The sequence below is a fragment of the Anabrus simplex genome, chromosome 3 (genome assembly GCF_040414725.1).
Source record: "Anabrus simplex isolate iqAnaSimp1 chromosome 3, ASM4041472v1, whole genome shotgun sequence".
Classification (NCBI taxonomy): Eukaryota; Metazoa; Arthropoda; class Insecta; order Orthoptera; family Tettigoniidae; genus Anabrus; species Anabrus simplex.
The window spans coordinates 360,156,041-360,178,177 of NC_090267.1; the positions used below are offsets into that span (position 1 = coordinate 360,156,041).

Consider the following 22,137-nt stretch of genomic DNA (forward strand, 5'->3'; position numbering starts at 1 on the left):
CATGTCGTGGAACTTCTGGCACTAAGCGGGCACTTGATAGCATACCTAACCTAAACAGTGTGGTCTCTCTTATCTCATTTACAGCTGTTTTGGTAAATCCTGATGTGATAAATGTGGAGGACCAGCATGAAATATACTTAAAAATAAGGGTTTGGCTTTCAACTGCACCAGTTATCCAAAGAATGCTTCCAGTCACTATGTATTTCATTCGGAAGAACGACTCGTAACATGCTCTAGTTGCCAGCTGCTTGTTTGGCATGCTTTCTACCAAATCATGGCTTTATTCGAAAGGAGTGGCTTCTGCTACACATACACCAACTGGGAATATCAGAGACCATCTCCAGAAACCATTTCGGAATAGATTCTCACTGTTTGGACTCTATAGTCAGGAACAAAACTATTTTTAATAGTTATAGTCAGGAACAAAACTATTTTTAATAGTTTCAGAAAAAGACGAGACCTCGAATGCTCTCGGTCCATGGGTGATGATGGCAGTAAAGATGTCATTTTGAATGACAACCTGCTGTTTGTAAGGAAATTGGCGACAGAAGGCGATAACTCAAATGAAAGCAGTGGTTAGGTTTACTCAAGTTTACTGTGTGATTGGCTTACTGCTCAACCAACAGAGACAGGGCATTAAGTTCTTTTGTGTCAATATTGCATAACATGATAATGCGATACCCTTATCCATTTTCTCTATGGGGACGAGTATGAAGTGAGACGAATCTTCGTAGCGAGTTTTTATGACCGTATGCCCCTCCTGATATTAACCTAATCAAAGGAATTAATGAGATGAAATGAATGACGTGATTTGAGTAGCTGAAACTGACTATATTTACTTTATATGTAGGCCTAAAAGTCGTGTTCACAATCTATTGTCTTTTTACATTTAGAAATGCTGCCTTCCAACGAAAATAGCCAGTATAACTTGAATACATTCATAAGTTTGTTGAAGAATAGTTTAGAATGTTTACATGTATAATTTATAGCTTTTTATAGCTTAGAACCCCATGTGTCCACTGCACAAAATTTGAGGTTAACGCATATTGGATCCCCCCCCTTTCTTTTTTGGGCTGTAAAGGTAGGGGAAAGAAAGGGTCTAATACGTGAATAGAATAAATACAATAATTCCCATGTTTTTGTCAGATGTGTGTTCTGTTTACTGTTAATGAACTTTGACTGTTTGTCTTGCTGGTTTTAGATATGCTAAATCTGTGTTTGTAACAGGAATTTTGTAAGGTTGCAGTGGTTTTAAATTTGTTGCTAGGGAAATCAGGTAGTTTATTGAGGGTTATGGGGAAGTCTCAGGACCTTTCTCCTCGCATAATTGAGTTTGTAAAGGGACTTGTGCACCATGGAAATCTGACGAAACAAAAAATATCACTAGTTGCTCCCTCGCTACTGACTTTCATCATGTAGAACAACTGTCCTTTGTGTACTTCTTGTGGCCGCCTCGCAGAGGATGTACTCAGGCTGTGTACAAGGCTGCCAACCTGTTCACATAGAAACTAAGCCCCGAGGTTAGAGCCGCGAAGCCTGGGCAACTCCATTGGTCTGGAATGGTTAGGGTAGGACCTGGACAAGACCAGTGATATGGGGACAAGCAAAGGGAGTCTGGAGGCGTAAGCCCCCAGGTTAGAGCCCTGAAGCAGCCTTAGGCCTCTAGTTTCCTGTGGAAATACAATTGGTGTGGACTGATCAGGGTAGGCCCTGGACAAGACCACTTGTCTGGAGTGGTTAGGGTAGGATCTGAATATGACCATTGGTCTGGATATGTTAGGGTAAGAAGAAACAAATTCTTCCGTGGATATCTTGCCGAATGCCAGTTCGAGCTCCTTCCCCTTAAACGCCCAGGTGCATGATTTCCTTAAGGTGGTTTCATATAACATTATTGGTGTTCTGTATTCTACGTTTCATTAGGTTATAAAAGTAAATGTACTTCTGGGGGTTGGATGGTAGGTTCCTGGACATCGTAATGAACAGATCTCTTCTCTGACACTCATTCCAAGTTATTTCTACTTCCTTACAATGTCAAGAACATGAGTACAGAAGGTGTTAACATTTTCCCAAGAAATAGCTGCCCTTTGAGGCTTTTCTCAGACATCTATGTGGTGTAGCTATAAAAATAAAACTTTGGGAGATTACCCAAAGAACAGAGAAGGGAAATGTGGTATAAAGATAATTGTGACTCCAAGAGCAGAAAGTTTGCTTGTCAAAATTGTGAAAGGAAACTGAAGGGCATCTTATGCTACTATAAGCAAAGAACTGAACAACAATGGTATCAAGGTATCCGAGACGGGTACCGATGTTGTTGATCAGGTAAGAAAGCCGAACTCGCTGAATGAATGATGAAACAAACTACAGTGGACAAGAAACCATTAACACCATCAACATTTCACTGCAGAAGACTGGAGAATTGTATGTTCTTGTATAAATACAAATTTTTATGTACGAAAATTCAAACTAGTATTTACAACTTTAAAGTTTATTCACATCAGTCATTTCTAGGTTCGTTTCAGTGATGAATCCGCTTTTGAGGTTTAAGCAAGAACTCCCAGTTTGCAAGAAGATTTTCTAGTGAAAAGTATGACAAGAGATTGTGTCCAGCAAACAGTACAACATCCTACAAAAGTCATGATTTGGTCAGTGATAAGATGAAAGGGAATTGGATGTCATCAGATTGTGGTGAGTTTAATTCTTCAGGATCAGTACAAACAAATACTTAAGAAGAAACTGATTTGGTGAATGTAAAAACAAGATTTTCACGCAAGAGAAGCTCTGTGCCACACAGCAAAATCTATTAGAGCTTTTCTAAAAGAAAGTCATATTTTGGATTAGCATGGTAATTCACCTGATTTAACCCTTATTGAAAATGTGCAGCAATGTTTGAAACGTAAAATTGGCAAAGAATGTACTACTACAATGCTTCACCTTCTTGAAAGGATAGTATTTCATTGGAACCATAATGACAAGTTGGCGGTGGCAGCTTCATCTTGCATTGAAAGTATGCCTTGCAGGATGCAAGCAGTCATGAATGTTACGGATGGACTGACAGAATATTATAATTGCAATCTTAAAACTACATATGACATCCTAAATTAAGCGTACTGTAATATTATCCGTGAGTGAATGTATAATATTTCTTTAGAGTCAGTTGATATAACATTGTTAGAAGACTTAAGATGTTTTATATTGAGTCTAATACATTGGTGAGGTATTGTATGCTAATGTGACTGTTTTCCAAAAACCTCCTCTGGCCCCAAGTGTCGTATAGGACATACTAAACATGCATTGGCTGTTTGCTTGAGACCAGCTGTGTCGCTGGTGATACCAAGCAGAAATGATGTTCTTTGTGTCCACTAGAAGTCGGAGAATGTTTTGATTGCAGATATTAGAAGGCAGTGCTTTTTCTTCGATACTTAGCATCTTTAAGAAGATGGCTTCTCTCCTTAAAGGCAGTAAGTAATGTGCTGCTCCATTTCATTTACTTATTATTGAGGTAACATTGTTGTTATCTGGTAATTAATACATAAGCAAGTCATCTGTTTCATTGGTAATTTTGAGCTAATTTGCCCTTTGTTTTGGGTAGTAATTGATACCTTACTGCTGTGTTAAATAAAGGATGTGTCGAATAAGACACAGTGGGTCTGAAACTGCCTCATTGTACAGAGTAAATTCTAGGATCGTCTGAAGGCTAAAGTGTTATTTCCTACGTGATTATAGTTTAGAGTAGCCTCATTTTGTATGGTAAATGATTAGTATGTTTTCATAATGCAGCTGCAACATATTTTAACCAGGGATACTTTTACGTTAGGCCTCTTTCAACAGTTTGAAGTTGACTGACCAAAGCTTTTATTTACCCTACAGGTTTATCGGAAAAGGACATTTAGGAATCATTACTAGAAGTAGATGGCAACACATCTGATGATTGTATGTCAGACGATGAGGATAGTGATGTGACATTTGATTTCCACACTGCATTGGACACTGAGGCTATTGAGCCTGAAGAGTATTCCAGTTCTTCAAGTGAGGATGAAAACTGTACTTTACCGTTTCCTTGTGCAACACCTAGGCGATTAATATGGCGTCGTTCTGATAATTTCACACCTCTTCCCACTTCTCCTGAATATGATGAGCCTGTTCGGACTGCTAAAAATCAGTCTCCAATAAAATACTTCGAAAAGTACATAGGAAATTTCAAGTATGACAGTGTTGCAGATTACTTACTGGACTCACAAGATATCTCCAACAATGAAAGTGATGGTGATAATGATAATGACCCAGGCTTCGGTCCCAACAAAAAACGTAAGGCATCTGTGTCACACCCGTCAGCTGCTCTGAGGAAGAGGCAAGTTCTGCACATGTGATGAAGTCCATAACATTCCGCTTCATTTTGTTCAGTGCTGTTTGATCCCGTCTGTACTCTATCCAAGACGCTGCTATTGCGAAATCAATTAAATGAAATATCAACTGTACAGTCCACTTTTTTGTTTTGGCACACATCGTGTAGTAGCTAATGAGTACTTACACTAATATTTGTTTTTTTAAAACAAACTGGTAACATTTTAAGTACGTCATCACAGGAAATGAAAATATTTATTGGAGTTACTGTGGTTATGTCATACCTACGCTATCCCACAATTTGCATGTACTGGGCAAAAAAGACTCGAGGTGCAGCTATAGCTGATAATATGAGCAGGAACAGGTTTTTTTCATATAAGGAGGAGTATGAAACTGCTCGATGATGATGCAGTCAATGATTAGGAAAAAAAGGAAAACTAAGTTCTGGAAAGTTGCACCTCTAATTACGAGTGTAAGGAGTGGGTGCCTTCAAAACCCACGCTCGGAGGTAGTATCTGTGGATGAGCAGATGATACCCTTTTGGGTCACACTGAAATGAGACAGTTTGTGCGTGGAAAACCGAATCCATGTGGTTTGAAGTTGTTCATAGCAGCAGCACCAGATGGCTTCCCATTGGACGTTTTCATTTACGAGGGAAAAGGCGACACAGTTCCCAGTTACATCCAATGTTTCTTATCAGACATTGGACATTGGAGGGAACGTGGTGATGCGTTTGTGTGATGAAATGCCACCTGGATGCCACATATATATAGACAGGTACCTCACATCTCTTCACCTACTGAATGTTTTACATGCAGAAGCGAATTGTCAGGGTACAGGAACTATTCAGAAAGGCCGGAAAGCAGATAGACAAGGGCATACAACTGACATCTGATATAGACCTTAAGAAAAGAGGACGATGGTCAACAGACCAAGTCATTCGAGGTGATGGTCAGGTTTGCATTGTAAAGTGGTTCGACAACAAGCCAGTGCTAATGGCATCATCCTTGGAAGGTACGCTTCCCAACGATGAATGCCAGCAATGGTCAAGAACAGAGAAGAAATATATCTCTGTAAAAAGACCCTCAGTGAAGAGCTATAATACTTACATGGGTGGAGTAGATTTCCTGGACAGGGTCATTAGCTATTACAGGATGTATGCCAAAACAAGAAAGTGGACTGTACGGGTGATATTTCATTTAATTGATTTCGCAATAGCAGCATCTTGGATAGAGTACAGGCGAGATCAAACAGCACTGAACAAAATGAAGCGGGATGTTATGGACTTCATCACATTCTGTGAAAGTTTTGCAGATTACCTACTGGACTCGCAAGATATCTCCAACAATGAAAGTGATAGTTATAATGATGATGACCCAGGCTTCGGTCCCAACAAAAAAAGTAAGGCATCTGTGTCACACCCATCAGCTGCTCTGAGGAAAGGCAAGTTCTGCACATGCCAGAAATGTCAGCCCATGGAAAAGACTTTAGGTGCAAATACCCAGGATGCTCCCGTGTACATGCTCGTACACGTTGCACTGTGTGTGGTGTACAGCTTTGCTTTGTAAAAAACAAGAACCGTTTCAAGATGTACCATGAACTATGAGGTTACCCGAGTGTCACTGGTTGGTGCCTTTCTTGCGCACTATGGTTTCAGTGAAGTTCCTCCCTGAAGCTTCACTGAAAAATTTCATATATTTTCATTTTGCCTAGTTTTGAAATTTGTACTTATTATTCTGAGTTTTTACTTGTTTCATTTTTTAATTGTAAAATCATCCAGCTGTCACTAGAATGAGCCAATGGGTAATGAGTTGTGTGGAGTTTAACCAAACTAAAATTTAAACAGTAATTTTCATGTTTAATAATTTTCTTTTGTGATTAAATATTGCAATTTTTCATTTACATATATTCCTAATCAATAAAGGACTGCTTTCGCTACAAAGTTGAATTTTGTGATTGTGAACATATGGTCACCTTGGGACCCAATGTGTCCTATACGACACATACGATTTCTAGGGAACCAAAAGTCAAAACACAAAAATGACAATGATTGTCTGATATCACCGCTAGTAGCATGGACTAATAACACTTCAGTAAATTTTCATTTGGTTTGTTTTGTATGCTAATTTTTGACAATGCTTTGCTACTATCAATAGCACAGATTCATAGTTTTTACAGTAGTACTCCACTGCGTTAAGACATGTCCCCCATTGGGTGAGCATTTGCTGAGGAGGAAGAGGAAGCAAAAGTGGATGATCTTTGAATTTTGCCACCCTTATTGGAGCCTTGGCAAATATTTTCTCAACATTCGATATTAACCATTCAACATAGAGAAAATTCTGCCGTATTTCATCTGCAACCTGTGAGCAAGACACTTTAAATGGACCCATTTTTGGGTAGAGTACCGTACGTCCCTTTGATGCTCTCGCCCTGTATGATGCAGCATTGGTTACTCAACAGCAATGTTCTTTCTTGCTTAACTTGTACATCTCACAAACTTTTCATGGCATTTTCATAAAGTATTGTAATTGTGGAAGGGTTGGCTGCGTGTTGTATATAGTTAAGAATTTTCAGCTGTGCTACTGTTCACTTAAGTGGAAATATTTGCAGATGGGAATCAACATCTATATCACCAGATACAAATATTTCGCACAAGTCTTTTGAGAAATGGTAGAGTTTGGTAGACAAAGATTTTGCTCTATCAAACAAAAGAGCCTGTCTACTCTGTTGAGCAGACTTTCGATTCACGCAACTTTTAAGTCAAGCCGTAGTACAGTGCTGTTGCACATTAAGTAGCTTTACCATGGCTACCTTAACTTCACACACTTTACAGAAAAGAATTGTTTCCTCAGTACTGAAGATCCTTCACCAAACTCTTTTACATAGTTTCTTAATTGTACATCTTCACTGCACTTCACATGATGGGTTCACTGCAGTACTACAGGTGTGACCTATCTATTGAAATTCATTGCTGGTGAAAGCGGAAGAGGGCTATAACTGGACCCACCAAGGATGAACTGGCGAGAGAGAACGTGGAATTTCTTGGTCAGCGAGATGTCCATAAATCAGCTCACTCTTGGAATCAGGGTTTCTGAACCTGCTACCTTGCTGTTCCAGGAGAAGAAATAAAAATTTGACCTACTGTAATATTTGGAAATTGTTTGAAACTCAGTGCAGATAACATGTACATTGTTGAAAGCAATGCCTCAATTTAAACAAAATTTATCAAAATGTAACCAAACCTAACCTTACATCACAAAAATGAGCACAATATCACTAAAACAATAAAAATGGCTGAAATGTGTGCTTATATGCAACATAAAATTGCTTTAAACGGAATCAGCCGTCCATTATTCAGACTAATTTTTCAGATTTTGGGTAAAATTAGCTCAGGAAAGAAATATGATTTTTCCGTGACATTGAAACTTAACTAACCGTTACCTTCATTACCAATAACAACTATGATCTAAGGTTATGATGCTATTGCTCTAACAAGTTTTCATGTTTGTAATCCAGGACACAGGAAAACATGCAAATGCCTCATCGTCTTGACAAATATGTTCTTGGCATCATAATTTAGGCTCAACCAATCGCAATACATTTACTGTATTGATTACTAATTATTGAACCTGTTTTGTCCTCTTGCAATATATGCAGGTAAAGAAGTAATGTGATAGGTAGTGGTGGTGATTATTATTTTAAGTGGAAGTACAACTGGGTAACGATTCTCCAGGATTGAAAAAATACACTGCCCAGTCTCAACTGGCACGGCAGTTGGTGAATGACAGGTGACGTGACAGAACTGTCTGTTCAGTATCTGTCGTATATTACATAAAACCTGCTATGACCATTGCCTTCTGAGGTAAATAAATGCTGTATCTGAATTTTGGTGTGGTTTTGTTTGTTCAAACATGAGGGTGCTTTTTGTAAGTGGTAGAGATTAAGAAGATATTTTATTTCCTGCTTGCGCATTCAAGGGTTGAGTAATTAAATAAATCAATGTCGGCAACAGCGAGAAATCCATAGGATTTCATTGTATCAATGAATATTTCATATAAGATATATCTGAATATGCTGAATAGTTATTAGAACACTTTGTTTGCTGCGGCATTAGAATCCACTTAACAAAAGGACTGCAGTGAGGCAAATTACCAAGTGCTGTATAGTTTTATAAAATCCTACAAGGTAAACAAAAAAATCCTTTGTCTTTTCTCCTTGTGTGGAACTTCATATGAAGGAAGATGGCAGTGCTTCACATGCTGTCTTACTATGCTACTAGAATTAAAAAATACTTGTTTTTGTAATAGCCGTCTTGATTATCTCAATACTTGAGTTCAGTTTTCTTATGTGATTTACTATTAAGTGAAAAGTTCAAATCTTGCAGATATAATCCTGTAATTGATAACTAAAGATTGCATTTTCTAGGTTCAAAGTCCAATGCAACAACACCAACTGGAGGAGACCGTTTTATTCCAGTAAGAAGTAACATGGACTTTGATTTGAGCCATTTTAAGGTGAGTTTTCTTCATTTAAATAATTATTATACATTCTTAAAAATCTCCTTTAACTTTAGTCTGAAGAGCCAAATCAGTGATGCTCATTACTTACTTTTGTCTTAGATTAAAATTCAGTTTGTGTAGATTAAAAAGTTTTACCACCTATTTTTACCATTGTTGGTTGAGTGTGATGCCCTCCTCTCCTATCAGTGTCAGGCTAGTCATAAAGTGTGGTACACAATAGTGCAGGTGTTTTTGTAGAAATGAGAAAAATGTGCAAACTTATGTTATGATAGTATGAATTATTCTTAAATGTAAAGCTTTTCAGTCTGTCGAACACACAATTTCAGTATAAATATTCTACTATAACATACCTGTAAACAAACACATTATTAAACAATAAATACAAGTACACACTATTCAGCAAAGAAAGACAGGTTTCATTCTTAAAAAACCATAATAGATTCTATCAAGTCACTCAGTATTACAAAATATTTTTATTTCTGTGTAAACATCTAGGAATTTGAAATTTGGAACTTATCCGAATGAAGTTGTGCCTTGTCTCCACTCCATTGTACAATGCGAGGCATTTAAAAACCATTACTCTTTCACTGGCTCATATCCGAACTGGCTGCCAGTCTGTTGACCCTCCAATTACGTCCCACCTCTCACCCTGGTCGGGTCAATGACACGCTACACTTCCCCTTCAGATGCTTTCCTCCTAGTGTTCGCTTGGTATTATCATTGTTGTTGCTATCATTATTTACGAGTTATTTACACGTTTGAACTTGTTTATTGGCCTGATGGTTTTCGCCTTCTTATCCTCCCAAAATCTCTTCATGAATGCACTGTACCGGGCGAGTTGGCCGTGCAGTTAGGAGTGTGCAGCTGTGAGCTCGCACCCGGGAGATAGTGGGTTCGAACCCCACTGTCGGCAGCCCTGAAGATAGTTTTCCGTGGTTTTCCCATTTTCACACCAGGCAACTTCTGGGGCTGTACCTTAATTAAGGCCACGGCCGCTTCCTTCCAACTCCTAGGCCTTTCCTAACCCATTGTCGCCATAAGACCTGTGTCAGTGCCTCGTAAGGCACTAGCAAAAAATAAAATAAGAATATGGATATAATAAGCAATGCCCAACTAGTTCGTGAACAGAAGTACAAGAAAGTTATAGGAAATTACCCTGCTCACAAAAGAGCCAATCCCAACGGCAAAAGACTGGTGTCCATTTGCGAAAATCACAACCTGCAGGTCATGTCGACCCACTTTCGCCATCTACCCAGAAAGCAAATGACTTGGCGTTCTCCCGTCCAAGCTCTCAGAGAGTTCCAAATTGATCATGTTGCAATCTCCAGGAGAAACAGCCCTGAGATTATGAATGTCAAGGTAAAGAAAGGCATCAATGTGGCCTCAGATCATTATATCTCTCTTATCAAATTCAAACCAATTCCCGCAAACACAAGGAAGACAACTAAACAGATCACATGCTTCGACAATGATAAACTTCGGCAAAGGGTTGAGGAGTTCCAGGAGAAGGCTAGACCAAATGACTGTGACTTTAACAACGCCAAAAGTCTCCTTGTTGAGGCCGCCAAAGAAGTTGCAGAAATCAAGAGAAGCAAAAAGCATGCCTGGTGGAATAATACCTGCGAATCAGTCCTCCAAGAAAGACTCAATGCGTGGAAACAGTACTACTTTACGAAATCAGAAAATGATTGGGAAACCTACAAAATCCAACGTGCCCAAGCAGCTAGGGTGTTCAGAACTGAGAAACGTAAATACGAAAAATTTCTCATTGAAAAGATAGAACAAAACTTTAGAAAGAATGAAAGCAGAGAGTACTACAGAGCCTTCAAACGCAAACTCACTGGCTATAAACCAGCATCTCTATGCTTTGAGTGAAAGGACGGCACACTGGCGACGTCAAATGAAGAGAATTGCAGCATTCTGGCAGATTACTTCAAGAATTTACTTAATTGCTCTAAACCGCAAAGCACCATTGAGATCAAGGAACCCTAACTCAGGTACCCAGATTCCAGACCACCCGACAGAGATGAAATCAAGCGCCACATTGCCCGTCTCAAAAATAACAAAGCGCCGGAGGAAGACTCAGTAGTAGCAGAACTATGGAAATATGCCCCAGAGGAATCACTTGATATCTTGCAAAAGCAAATAGAAGAAATTTGGCACAAGGAGACCCTACCCGAAGATTGGAAAATAGCTTTGATCCATCCATTACACAAAAAAGGCAGCATGAAGAACATCAGCAACTACAGAGGAATATCTTTGCTACCCGTGACTTACAAAATTCTATCACTTGCCATCCTGGAGCGTTTGGAAGCACAAGTTGAACATCAAATAGGTGAATACCAAGGAGGGTTCAGGAAAGGTCGCTCAACAGCTGAACAGATTCAAAATCTCAAAACGATCATCAGATATTGTACACTAAGGTCCAAGCAGTATGTGTCAGTTTTTGTGGACTTTAAGAAAGCGTACCATTCCATTGACCAGGAAGTCCTGCTAAACATCTTAAATGAATTTGGAGTTGATTTGAAACTGCTGGCATTAATTAGAGCCACCCTGACCGAAACAAAATCCAAGGTGAAGTTCCACGGATGTCTCTCGCATTCCTTTGACATCAAAACAGGAGTCCGACAAGGTGATGGGCTATCCCCGATACTCTTCAACTGTGTTCTTGAAAAGATCATCAGAACGTGGTGGGGGAGATTACAGGAAACCAACTACAGTCCATTGAGAATAGGAACCAAATCCAAGGGGATCGCAACAGACTGCTTAGCATTTGCCGATGATATTGCTGTTCTCTCAAACGACATAGAAACCGCTAGAGCTCAAGTTGAAATTTTAAAGGAAATTGCCGAACAAACTGGTTTGCAGATATCATTTGAGAAAACAGAAGTAATGACTAACATCAAAGAGGCTCCACCAAAACTCCATACAAAATACGGGGACATCACCCGAGTAGACAAATTCAAATACCTGGGTGAGATCATCATGAAAAATGGACTGGACAAAGAAGCACTTCAGGAGCGAGTACGCAAACTGGAAATAGCCTACCAAACATCCCGCACAATCTATAACAAAAAATGCCTTTCCCAAAACACCAAGATACGTCACTATGAAACAGTTCTGAAGCCAGTAGTTCTGTATGCAGCCGAAACCCTGTCTCTAAATGCCAACAAAGGACTCTTTGAAGAACTGGAGAAAAGAGAACGCAAAATTGTGAGAGGAATCTTGGGATCAAAGTATAGAAATGGAATCCATCAAAAGAGATCCAACAAGGAAGTCTACAGCAAAATAGAGAAAATTACCGACACAATCAGAAAAAGACGGGCACAATTTTATGGTCATCTGAAAAGAATGGACGGAAGAAAGTTAACTAAAGAAATCTTTCACTTTTTTGATTCAAACCCCAAAACCACAATTCCCTGGTTTAGAAATACCAAAGAAGACCTGCAAATGCTACATATCTCAGCTGAAGACGCCCTCAATAGAGATCTCTTCCGCAAGAAAATATTGACGAACTGGCTAAACCGAGACGAGCAACCGAAGAGAAGACACGGTGCCCCTTGGACAGAGGAGCGTAAGTAGGCCCACTCACAAAGAATGAGGGAAATTTGGGCTCTAAAGAAGGCCAAGTTCAGTGTCAAATCCAACAAGACAACGTGGTCCTTGATGGCCCCAGCAAATATATATATATATAAGCAGACCATTTAATGCTCATTAAGAACCCTGGCATAGTTTTTAAAAGTATTGTTATTCGAGAAATAATAATATAATCATCATCATTGACCATCTCCAGTTGCCCGGGTGTGGCGTACGAGCGCCCTCCATCTTTGTCTGTCCATGAACCACTCTTCTCACGTAATCTTCTCCCAATCTTGTCCTCTTCCTTGGCATCTTTCTTTACCAGATCGGTCCATTTTCCTCTGGGTCTGCTCACTGATCTTTTTACTTTTACTTCTCTTTCATATTTTCTTCGTGCAGTCCTGTTTGAACTCTACCTTCTTACTAGGAATGGGACAAACAGTCACGTTCCTGTGTATCCGTTATAGTGTAGTATTAGGATATAAAAGTAACATAATACAAGTTGCAGGTCATCTTTTGGGAGGAATATCCACTATATCTGCTGCCTCTTGTAGCTCTAACGCACCATAAATAGCAATACTAGATCTTAATCTCACTTTCTTCTCTCCCACTTTCCATTCCACCAGCTCGTTACCTTCTTGACTATTCCAACGCAAGTGGCTAATATAACTTGGAAACAGTATTCCTTAACCCATGGGTAAATAATGTAAAAATCGAGCTCAAATTATTATTATTATTATTATTATTCTTATTATTATTATTATGACTTGTGAGGTGTAGCTATGAAGTTGTTTACATCTAATAGTATTAACTCTTAGAGTGCCGGGGAGCACGATTGCGCTCCTCTGTAGCCTAGCGAAAAGTGCCAGGAGCGCAATCGCGCTCCTTGTTGCAGCTGTCTGTGTAAGTCGTAATTTATTTATTTATTTATTTATTTATTTATTAATGTCTTTCTGTACATGGTGGGGCTCAGGCTATGAAGCCTGCTATTATGCCAAACCATATAATTATGCACCTGTATAAACATAATATACTGAACATTATAACTACTTAAAAATAAGTTAATTATAATTTAAAGTTAATGTGAAATGTAATTTGTATGAAATGTAAAGCATCATAAAAATCATTTTAACATTTTAAAATTAATTTATAATAATTACTATTATTAGAGCTATATCTCGAAAAATATAAACTATAATGTTTCTAACCTTACATTGACATTTTATTCATTTAACTTAATAATCTAAAATTTAAGGGTACTTCTAAGAGTAAATCAATCTGAGTGTAGGTAAAATTTCCAGCACATTCTTCTGAATAGCTTTAGGTTGCCTATGTCTCTAATTTCAGCCGGGAGAGAATTCCAGGAACGTATGGTCCCCGGTACAAATGACTTGTTAAACGTACTACTGTGATGAGTGGGGATGGACAGCAAGGTTTGTACTGATGACCTTGAGGGTGTTCTGCTTGAGGGAGAGAGGTAGTTGAAATCTATTCTCAGATAATGTGGTTTACCTGTTCGCAGTATTTTGTGAAGAAGAGAAACAGCATGGTACTTACGTCTATCACATAATCTTAACCAGGACAGCTGATGGAGGAATGGGCTGATGTGGGAATGGAGCGGAACATTTAGAATGAATCGAATGCAGGCATTATGCGCCCGTTGAAGTTTAGAACCAAGTGAACAACTTATGTTATTATAGACTACATCACCATAATCAAATATTGGTAGTATTAGTCCTTGAATGAGCAGTTTCCTGGTTTTGACAGGTAGAAAATCTCTGTTTGTATAGTGAGTGTAATGAACCGAATACATGTTGACAAATTTTTGTTACGTGCTCTGACCAACTTAAATACTTATCAAAAATTATTCCAAGGTTCTTAACAGAGTCTTTCAGTGCTATAGGTGTTTCATTGATCTTGACAACCGGTACGTTGATGCTTTCTAACTTGGCATGCGCTTTTCTAGATCCTATTATGATGGCTTGCGATTTTAATGGGTTTACTTTCAGGCAGTGGCTACTAGTCCATTCGTTAATGTTAAATAAGTCTTCGTTTAATTTCATGGTTGCTTCTTGTATGTTATTCGGCTTGGTATGAATAAACAATTGGATATCGTCAGCGTATAAGTGATATTTACAGTTCGTCAGTTGTTCTGATAGGTCATTCATGTATAGGGAGAACAGAAGTGGTGATAACACCCCACCCTGTGCTACCCCCATCTCAGTATTTCGCCACCTAGACACATTGTCTCCCACTGACACACATTGTTTACGTCCACTGAGATAGGAACGTACCCAGCATAATACATTATTAGAAAATTTCATCATTTCTAATTTAGCTAGTAAAATGTCTTTATCTACGCAATCAAATGCCTTTGTGAGGTCGAGAAGAGTAAGAATTGTCATTTGTCCGTTATCCATTGCTAGCTGAATGTCATTAGTTACTTTTACTAATGCTGTGCTGGTACTGTAGTTCGATCTAAACCCTGATTGATATCTGTCGAGTAAGTTATGATGTAAGAGATAGGCTGTCATTTGTTTGTGTACTAGTTTCTCCAGTACTTTTCCTAGTACAGGGAGAATACTAATAGGGCGGTAATCGTCAAGGGTTGTGGGGGTACTGTTTTTCTGCAAGGGTCGGATGATGGCATTTTTCCAGTTCCCAGGAAAGATTCCCGTCATAAGAGAGGTGTTAATAATATGCGTTATTGTAGGAAGAATGATGTCTAGAATTCTTCTTAAAAGGGACAGGTTTATTCCATCGTGTCCAGTAGACTTTGATTTTATGTCATTAAGGGCGCTCTTTACATCACCTGGAGTCACGTGAGAGAAGTAGAATGTTTCACCACCATGCTTTCCCTTTGAAAATATTCTGTCAATAGTGGCTCTCTTGGTATTTCCGTTCGTCTGGACGTTTCTTGAGCTAAAATACTCATTCAGATCATCCAAAGGTACATTACAGTTACTGTCCTTTGTCTTCGTTTTACTTAGACCCATATCTCGGAGAGTCTTCCATGCAACAGCAGAGTCATGTGTATTTAAAATTTCGTACGAGTAGCGTATTTTAGCGTTTCTTATCATCTGTGTGGTTTTATTTCGAAGTTTTTTATAATTCTCAAAATTTTCTGCGCTTGATGTTTTACGTAGTAGCTATAGGCTGAGTCCCTATCTTTCATTTTATCACGAATTTCTTGATTGAGCCACGGGTTAGAGGGTCGCTTTACTCGAGCAGTACGTAATGGGGCATGTCTGTCGTATAAAGTTAAGAGAAGTTCGTTAAAATGAGATACTTTGTCGTCAATGTCCTTTATATACTGAATTGTGTGCCATGGTGTTCTCAGAGCGTCCTCAATGAGAGCTTCGTCGTTCAAATTTTTGAAATCCCTGTATTTGATTATCTTAGGCCTGTATTTTGGACATTTTAAAGAGTATGCAGCGTAAATCATGTCATGGCGGGAAAGGCCTGGCACAGGCATCTGTCCATGTGTCAATATACGGTCATTATTGTTTGCAATGATTAGGTCGAGGAGTGTGTGCGAGGTTGCAACATGGTGTGTGGGTTGCAAGGGCAGAATTGTCATATTAATTGATTCAAACATGCATGTCAGTCGCCTAGTCTCAGTGGTTTCATTTTTCAGGTCAGTGTTGAAGTCTCCCATTAAAATCATATGTTCATACCTGAATATTAAATCCTGTAGCGCTTCTTCTAAATCGGTGATGTTTCCAGTCTTCGGTGGGCGGTACACTACACCGAGTAAACACTTCGTACCACGAATTTCAATTTCTACAAACAAGAACTCCGCTCTGTGAGAGTATTCACTTGGCAATTTAAATATTACCTTGTATTTCAAATCATCGCGTATAAATATTCCGACTCCGCCTCCAGGCTTTCCCTCTCTGTCGTTCCTAATTAAAGTGTATCCACTCATTTTAACCAGCGCTGAAGGTATAGATTGACGCAGCCATGACTCTGAAATCATTATAGCATGCAGATTACAGGTTGAAAATATTTCGGAGAATTCTGAGAAATGTGGGACAATGCTCTGTGTATTGACATGTGCTATTTGTAGAGAAGTAGGGTAGGGCGCAAGAATGTCTTTGAGACGGTTAGCGGTATTCTGCGAGGGGGCTGGCACGACGGGGTAATGACCTGCCTGGGACAGTGGTGAAAGGAGGCTGAAATTAGAGACATTTGTTTCCTGGTTGCTAAATGTTGCCAACTTGAAAGTTAAATGATGACAACTGATAGTAAGAAGTACCTACTACAACTATAAGATTATCACCTAATCAAAACTACAACTATGTTGAAAATTAACTTAAGTGAACTAAAATAACTATAGCGGTCCTTATATTACACAGAGTCTGCTCGTGACTAGCGAATACTGTTCAAATCTGAACGATTAGTTATGGCTATTTTACGGTTCCCTTGTTTTACGTATACGATCCCATCTCTAGACCATACGTTCTGGACGGTAAATTTTGCGACAGCGTCCTGAAGAAGTCGGAGTCTTGCTGGAGTTAGGTCCTCGCGGATGGTTTTATTCGTGCCCTTAAGTTTCTTTTTGTGCACATATTTGATAGGTGGCTGCTCCAGTCGGCATCACTCTGTAGTAGATACTACATAGTTCTTAAATCTATCACCAGAATCTCTGTGTGACATGCTGTGTTGATGTTACAATTTTTTCTATTTCAGCTGTTTGGCGTGCACCTGTAGACCATGTGTTTGTAATAATGGTGACTAGTTCTCGCATTGTGTTTGAAACTGATGACGATTTGGTACAGTATATTAACTGATTGAGGTATGATTCTGATTATATCGAGTCAGGCGATGATTCAGATGATACTGAGTGATAATAATGCCGGTAAAGTTTCAAACATCGACGACAGTGGTGATGTTATCCGACTTATTCGTGTGATAGTGATCTATGAAATTTCCGATTCAGAGGGTAATGATAGTGACGGGAATAATGGTAGAGTTGACGGAGAGTGTAATGATGATGATGACCAGATTATCGATTTCCGTGAAATTCAGTTCGATCACGACGTACAATTTCAACCCTCACCTGCGTTCCTTGAGGCGCCTTGCCCTAAACGTGCACCCCCTCCTGATGCTAGACCAAGTCAGTATTTTAATCTATTTTTAGAAGAACTATTATTCTTAAAACATTGATATTTTACAGACTAGTAAACAATGAATCAATGTGCATAGGAATACCAAATTTAGGTGAGTACCATCAAAATACTAGGATGTACTGAGATCCAAATTTGAATTTTAAAATTTTTCAAAAATTGCATGAACAAATTTAATTTTTTTACTCAGCAGTATGAATTACTTTCGTGATGTTCATATAATGAGTGAAGAGAGGATCACTTAGCTGCAAGAAAATGTAAACTACAATGATATATCTTGAAAAGTTGCAGATAGGATATGCTTTTATCTTCGGTGCAGCATAATAGGCATTTTCTCTCTGGCATTCTTAGCAATCATGGCAGTAAGGGAGCCGGTACTAAGAGGGTTAATATTTATGTAGTTGTGTACGAACTTTATTTGGTATAATCATGATCGTATTATTTGTGAGGTTACGTCATGAAACATCTGCTGTATATGTGAGTTTATTTAATGTAAGAACATGTAATTAATAGTATATAATTTATTATTACCTGTACATATGATGTATGATGTAATATTGTGCAACAGCCTGTAATAAGTCCAGAACAATGCAGTGTGTGACTAGAATTGTATAGAAAATTCCTTACATTGTAAATAGGCTAATGGAAACTCTTGAAGTTACGAGAAAACAGGTTGTCATATTCTTCTAGAAGCCTGGCCAGGCAACATATATAAAGAGGCAGTCTTGGGAGTAGAGTTGAGTTGTTTTAATGAGACGTGTGGAAGTCGTGTTAACAGTGTGTTTGAAGTCAAGTATGTGAATTTGTTACGTTGGTAGTTGGTTGACATGCAAGTTCTGCAGCCTCCAGTCTTCTTCTACTTCTTTGTAGAAGTGTTTTTTTTTTTTTTTCCAAGATGGAAATTTATTAGCGCATGTAAAATATTTAAAAAATAACTTGCAAATAAAATAGTGTACACAATTGACAGCATTTTTTGTGCGTCTTTGTGGATACATCATTCCTAGAAAATGTTTGCAGTGACCCATATACAATCCGAAACTAATACTTCGAAACCTTCATTTGTAAAAATCGCCGTGTTTGTTATGTATCTCTGTGTATTTCCAGATGTCCAAGGATCTGTATTGAAACTCACTTGGATCCGACATTGCAAAATTTGTTGATGAACGAGTGTCATTTATGTACACTTCAGATGCTGCTGGAATAAGATGAGTCAATTCTATCAGGCAAGACATAAGCAGAGTTTAATCCAGCACTTTTTTTCTCTCTCCTTTTTACGTTGCACAGAGACTGATCTTATGGTGGCGATGGGATATGATAGGACAAGACTAGGACGGCAGCGACGTGCCCTGAGCTGAGGAACAGTCCCAGCATTTGCTTGGTGCATACCTGGGAAACCATCTTTAGGGCTGCCGACAGTGGGGTTAGAACCCGCTACCTCTGGAATACAAGCCAACAGCTACATGACACAAACTGTATATCAAACTCGCTCTGGAAATTCTGTATAAAAGTCTCCACAAATCTTCGTCTACTGTAATTTTAATTTTGACTGTTGATTTTTAATATGTTTACAACTGTTTACGAAAATCATTTTAAGATTAAAATTAATGGCTGAAGATGCCCTTTATAAGAGCAAAACATGTTCCTTAGAAGAATTAATTGTATGAAAGTGTAAACACCAATAAAGGTGATTTGTACTGAATAGGTGGATAGAAATACTTATTATAGTTGCTGTGAATCACATCAATCGTACTGGGTCTTAAGCTCTCTGTCCACAATACAGCGTGAAACACGAGGCGCAAAGTGGAAAGACTACGCGTAACAGTTTCTAGGAACTACGTTTCTGTATGCATCACCACCTGTAAGCCTAATACAAAGAACTTTGAACTACTACAGAAAATTTAAATATTTAATTTATTTTAAAATGTTCCACCTATTCAATACGTATGTTATATCTTAAGCTAGGACTTGCGCATTATTATTCACAATCCCAATTGGTACAAATTTCGCCCTATGTATTGGGCATCACCAGTCATTAGCTCACCCTCAAAATCATGAAGCATCGGGATAATGATCATGTATTAATGGACCTCATTATTGGTTAGGCATAATGGATGTGAATTGAAAGGTACATTTGTTTATCACGTTTTGTTGACTAGTTAAATATTGCAAAATGTGATATAAAAACACACAAAATGAATGTTGAACACTCAGTGAACAATTAACTTAATTAGAAACACATTAAAACGTTCATTGAACTGTATTGACCAGTTCTTAATCCTTGGTTTTGCTGTCTTTTAATTAAAACAAAACACAGTTGAACACTAATAAATAACAAACATAAGTTGCACATAAAATGGGCGTTCAGGAGGCTTAGAATCTGGTTAAAGATTTCTTAGTTTTGTTTGTTATCTTTAATGAATGCTGTTATCGTCTTGGGTATCCATATAAACATACTTTTTGTTAGTAAAAGTTTAGATGTCAACTAAAACAGCCCTAAAATTTAAGGATTTGTCCTAACTTGTGAATTTTATTAGAAAAATTTTGCACTCCTTGTTTCTTGTTGTATTATTATTATTATTATTATTATTATTATTATTATTATTATTATTATTATTATTATTATTATTAGTTATAGTGATGTCTATACCGGCATCATTTTTGTTAATCTGAGTTTCCAGTAATGGATGGTAGTTGTCCAAGTGATGTGCGTTTGTTATGCTGAAATGTGAGTTGCATGCCACTATTGTTGACGCTGATTGAAAGGGTGACTTCTCGAATTTTATGTTTGGTGAAAGTCAGTAGTTTCCAGTTCCAGAAAGTAGTCTGTAATAAGAGTAGAAAGTATGTTTTAGATAATAAAGTATGTGATTCGATTTTAAAGGGAGGCTTTTTGGAAAACTTTTGCCTACCCCGTCGTCTCTTGCGTGGCAGTTTGTTATGTTGACGGTTCCGGCTCGACTGACTGGCTGTCACTGTGCGCGTGTTCCGTGTGTTGTAACTATGTGCCGGTTGTGGCAGGGGGAGCATAGGGGAAGAAGGGATAGGCGGTGGTTTATGTTTGCGGACCATCTGTGGGGGGAGAGTTGGAAGGGGATGAGTGGGAGGGAGTAGTATTGGTTAATATAGAAGGAATTGTTGAAGAAGGGAATTTAGAGATGTGTCCTTTTATTTTTAATATTTGCAATAACTTGGGATTAGTTCATAAAGGGAATTTTTAACATCTATTGTATCGTTTAAGTTCTGATTTTTATTAAAATACTGGTCCAGGAAAATCTTGATGTTTCATACTGGTTCATTAATTTTCCTTTATTTAACTTTTTGAGAATTGTTGGTCTTGCTCTATTGTCGTGTATTGGTGGCCTGTTTCTTTCATGTGTGTACTCATTGCAGAAAATTTGTTGTTTGTATTTATGAAACCCTGCCTTAAAAATTTGTGTGCTGTTACTGTTTTGTTGATCTGCTGTTTCATGAAAGTTAAAAAAATTCTGCTTTACCTGTGTGGAAGTATAATTATACAGAATCTGAAATTTGTTAGAATGGAACATCAGCATTGTTCCATCTTTGTCCCTCTAGAATGGTCATATTGCACACTGTACTGGAATGGAAGGGCAAGGTTGCTGAAGATATGAGGGGGGGATGATGGGTGCTCTGGACAGGAAAGCTTCTAGAGATATATCAAGAGTGGAAATGCCATGTCCCTACAGTCATGGAAATAAATGTCAAAGAATGAAGAATGTTTTTAAGATTTTTATTTTTATAAGTATATCTACACAAAGTTTGTCACTTAGCTGTCTTGATGGTTTGGGATTGTACCTGACCTTTAATCACAAGTTTGTTGATTTGATCACAGCCTAGGCAGCAGATTTTTGAAAGATGAATAAAACTCTTTGCACTCCGTGACATTATTCTTTGTAACTTAAAAGTCTCTGGTGGCATTCTTGGCATCTATTTGAGAAAACTCGTTCCTTTGGGGCTTTCCATCAAATTTTGCTTTGCTGCTGGGTGGCAGCACAATTGGAACATTGAAATTGGTGTGTGTGGTCTGAATAGCAGCACTTCTGGTGTGCAGTGCAGTAGCTGATAGCCGTATCAGAAAATAATATTGCATTGTACTCTTCCAATCATTCATGTATATTGTATGTTTACACCGTAATTAATGGAATGAGTTAATGTGTACTTTTTATTTTAATAGTTGAATCAGCAGCAACAGGATGTGGAGAACGAACTAGTTAGTCCAACACAGAAAGAAGCACAGCGTGCTATGGCCGAGAACCTTCACGGAGGTGATATTAATAATATGCGCATCATGGTGTTCAAAAATAAGGCTCCTGCACCTCCTGAGGTGAGTTAGAAAAGAGTTTGATTCACATTTTATGGTTATTACTAATTACTTCAGATTTATTATTAACAGCATGTGCTCTTCAGTTTTCCCCAGATGGAGGTTGCCCAGTAGACAAAGCATTCCAAAATTGAGTTATAGTGTGCCTTATCAGATGGGTAAATGAGATTTCTGTATGTTAGTCAGTTATACAAATGATTCCTCAAAGTAGCTGGAACAGTTTACAGAA

At 38.3% G+C, this 22,137-nt stretch overlaps 1 protein-coding gene across 2 annotated transcripts in view; it reads left to right on the top strand.

The window, feature by feature from the left end:
• The window catches only part of fzy (cell division cycle 20 protein fzy), a 237,824-nt gene that overhangs the window by 50,828 nt on the left and 164,859 nt on the right, over positions 1-22,137 (top strand). For both annotated transcript variants that reach the window (XM_067144504.2, XM_067144506.2), the window contains exons 4-5: positions 8,767-8,855; positions 21,762-21,911. In XM_067144504.2, coding sequence (XP_067000605.1) covers positions 8,767-8,855; positions 21,762-21,911 — 239 coding nt within the window. The remainder of the gene's footprint in view (positions 1-8,766; positions 8,856-21,761; positions 21,912-22,137) is intronic.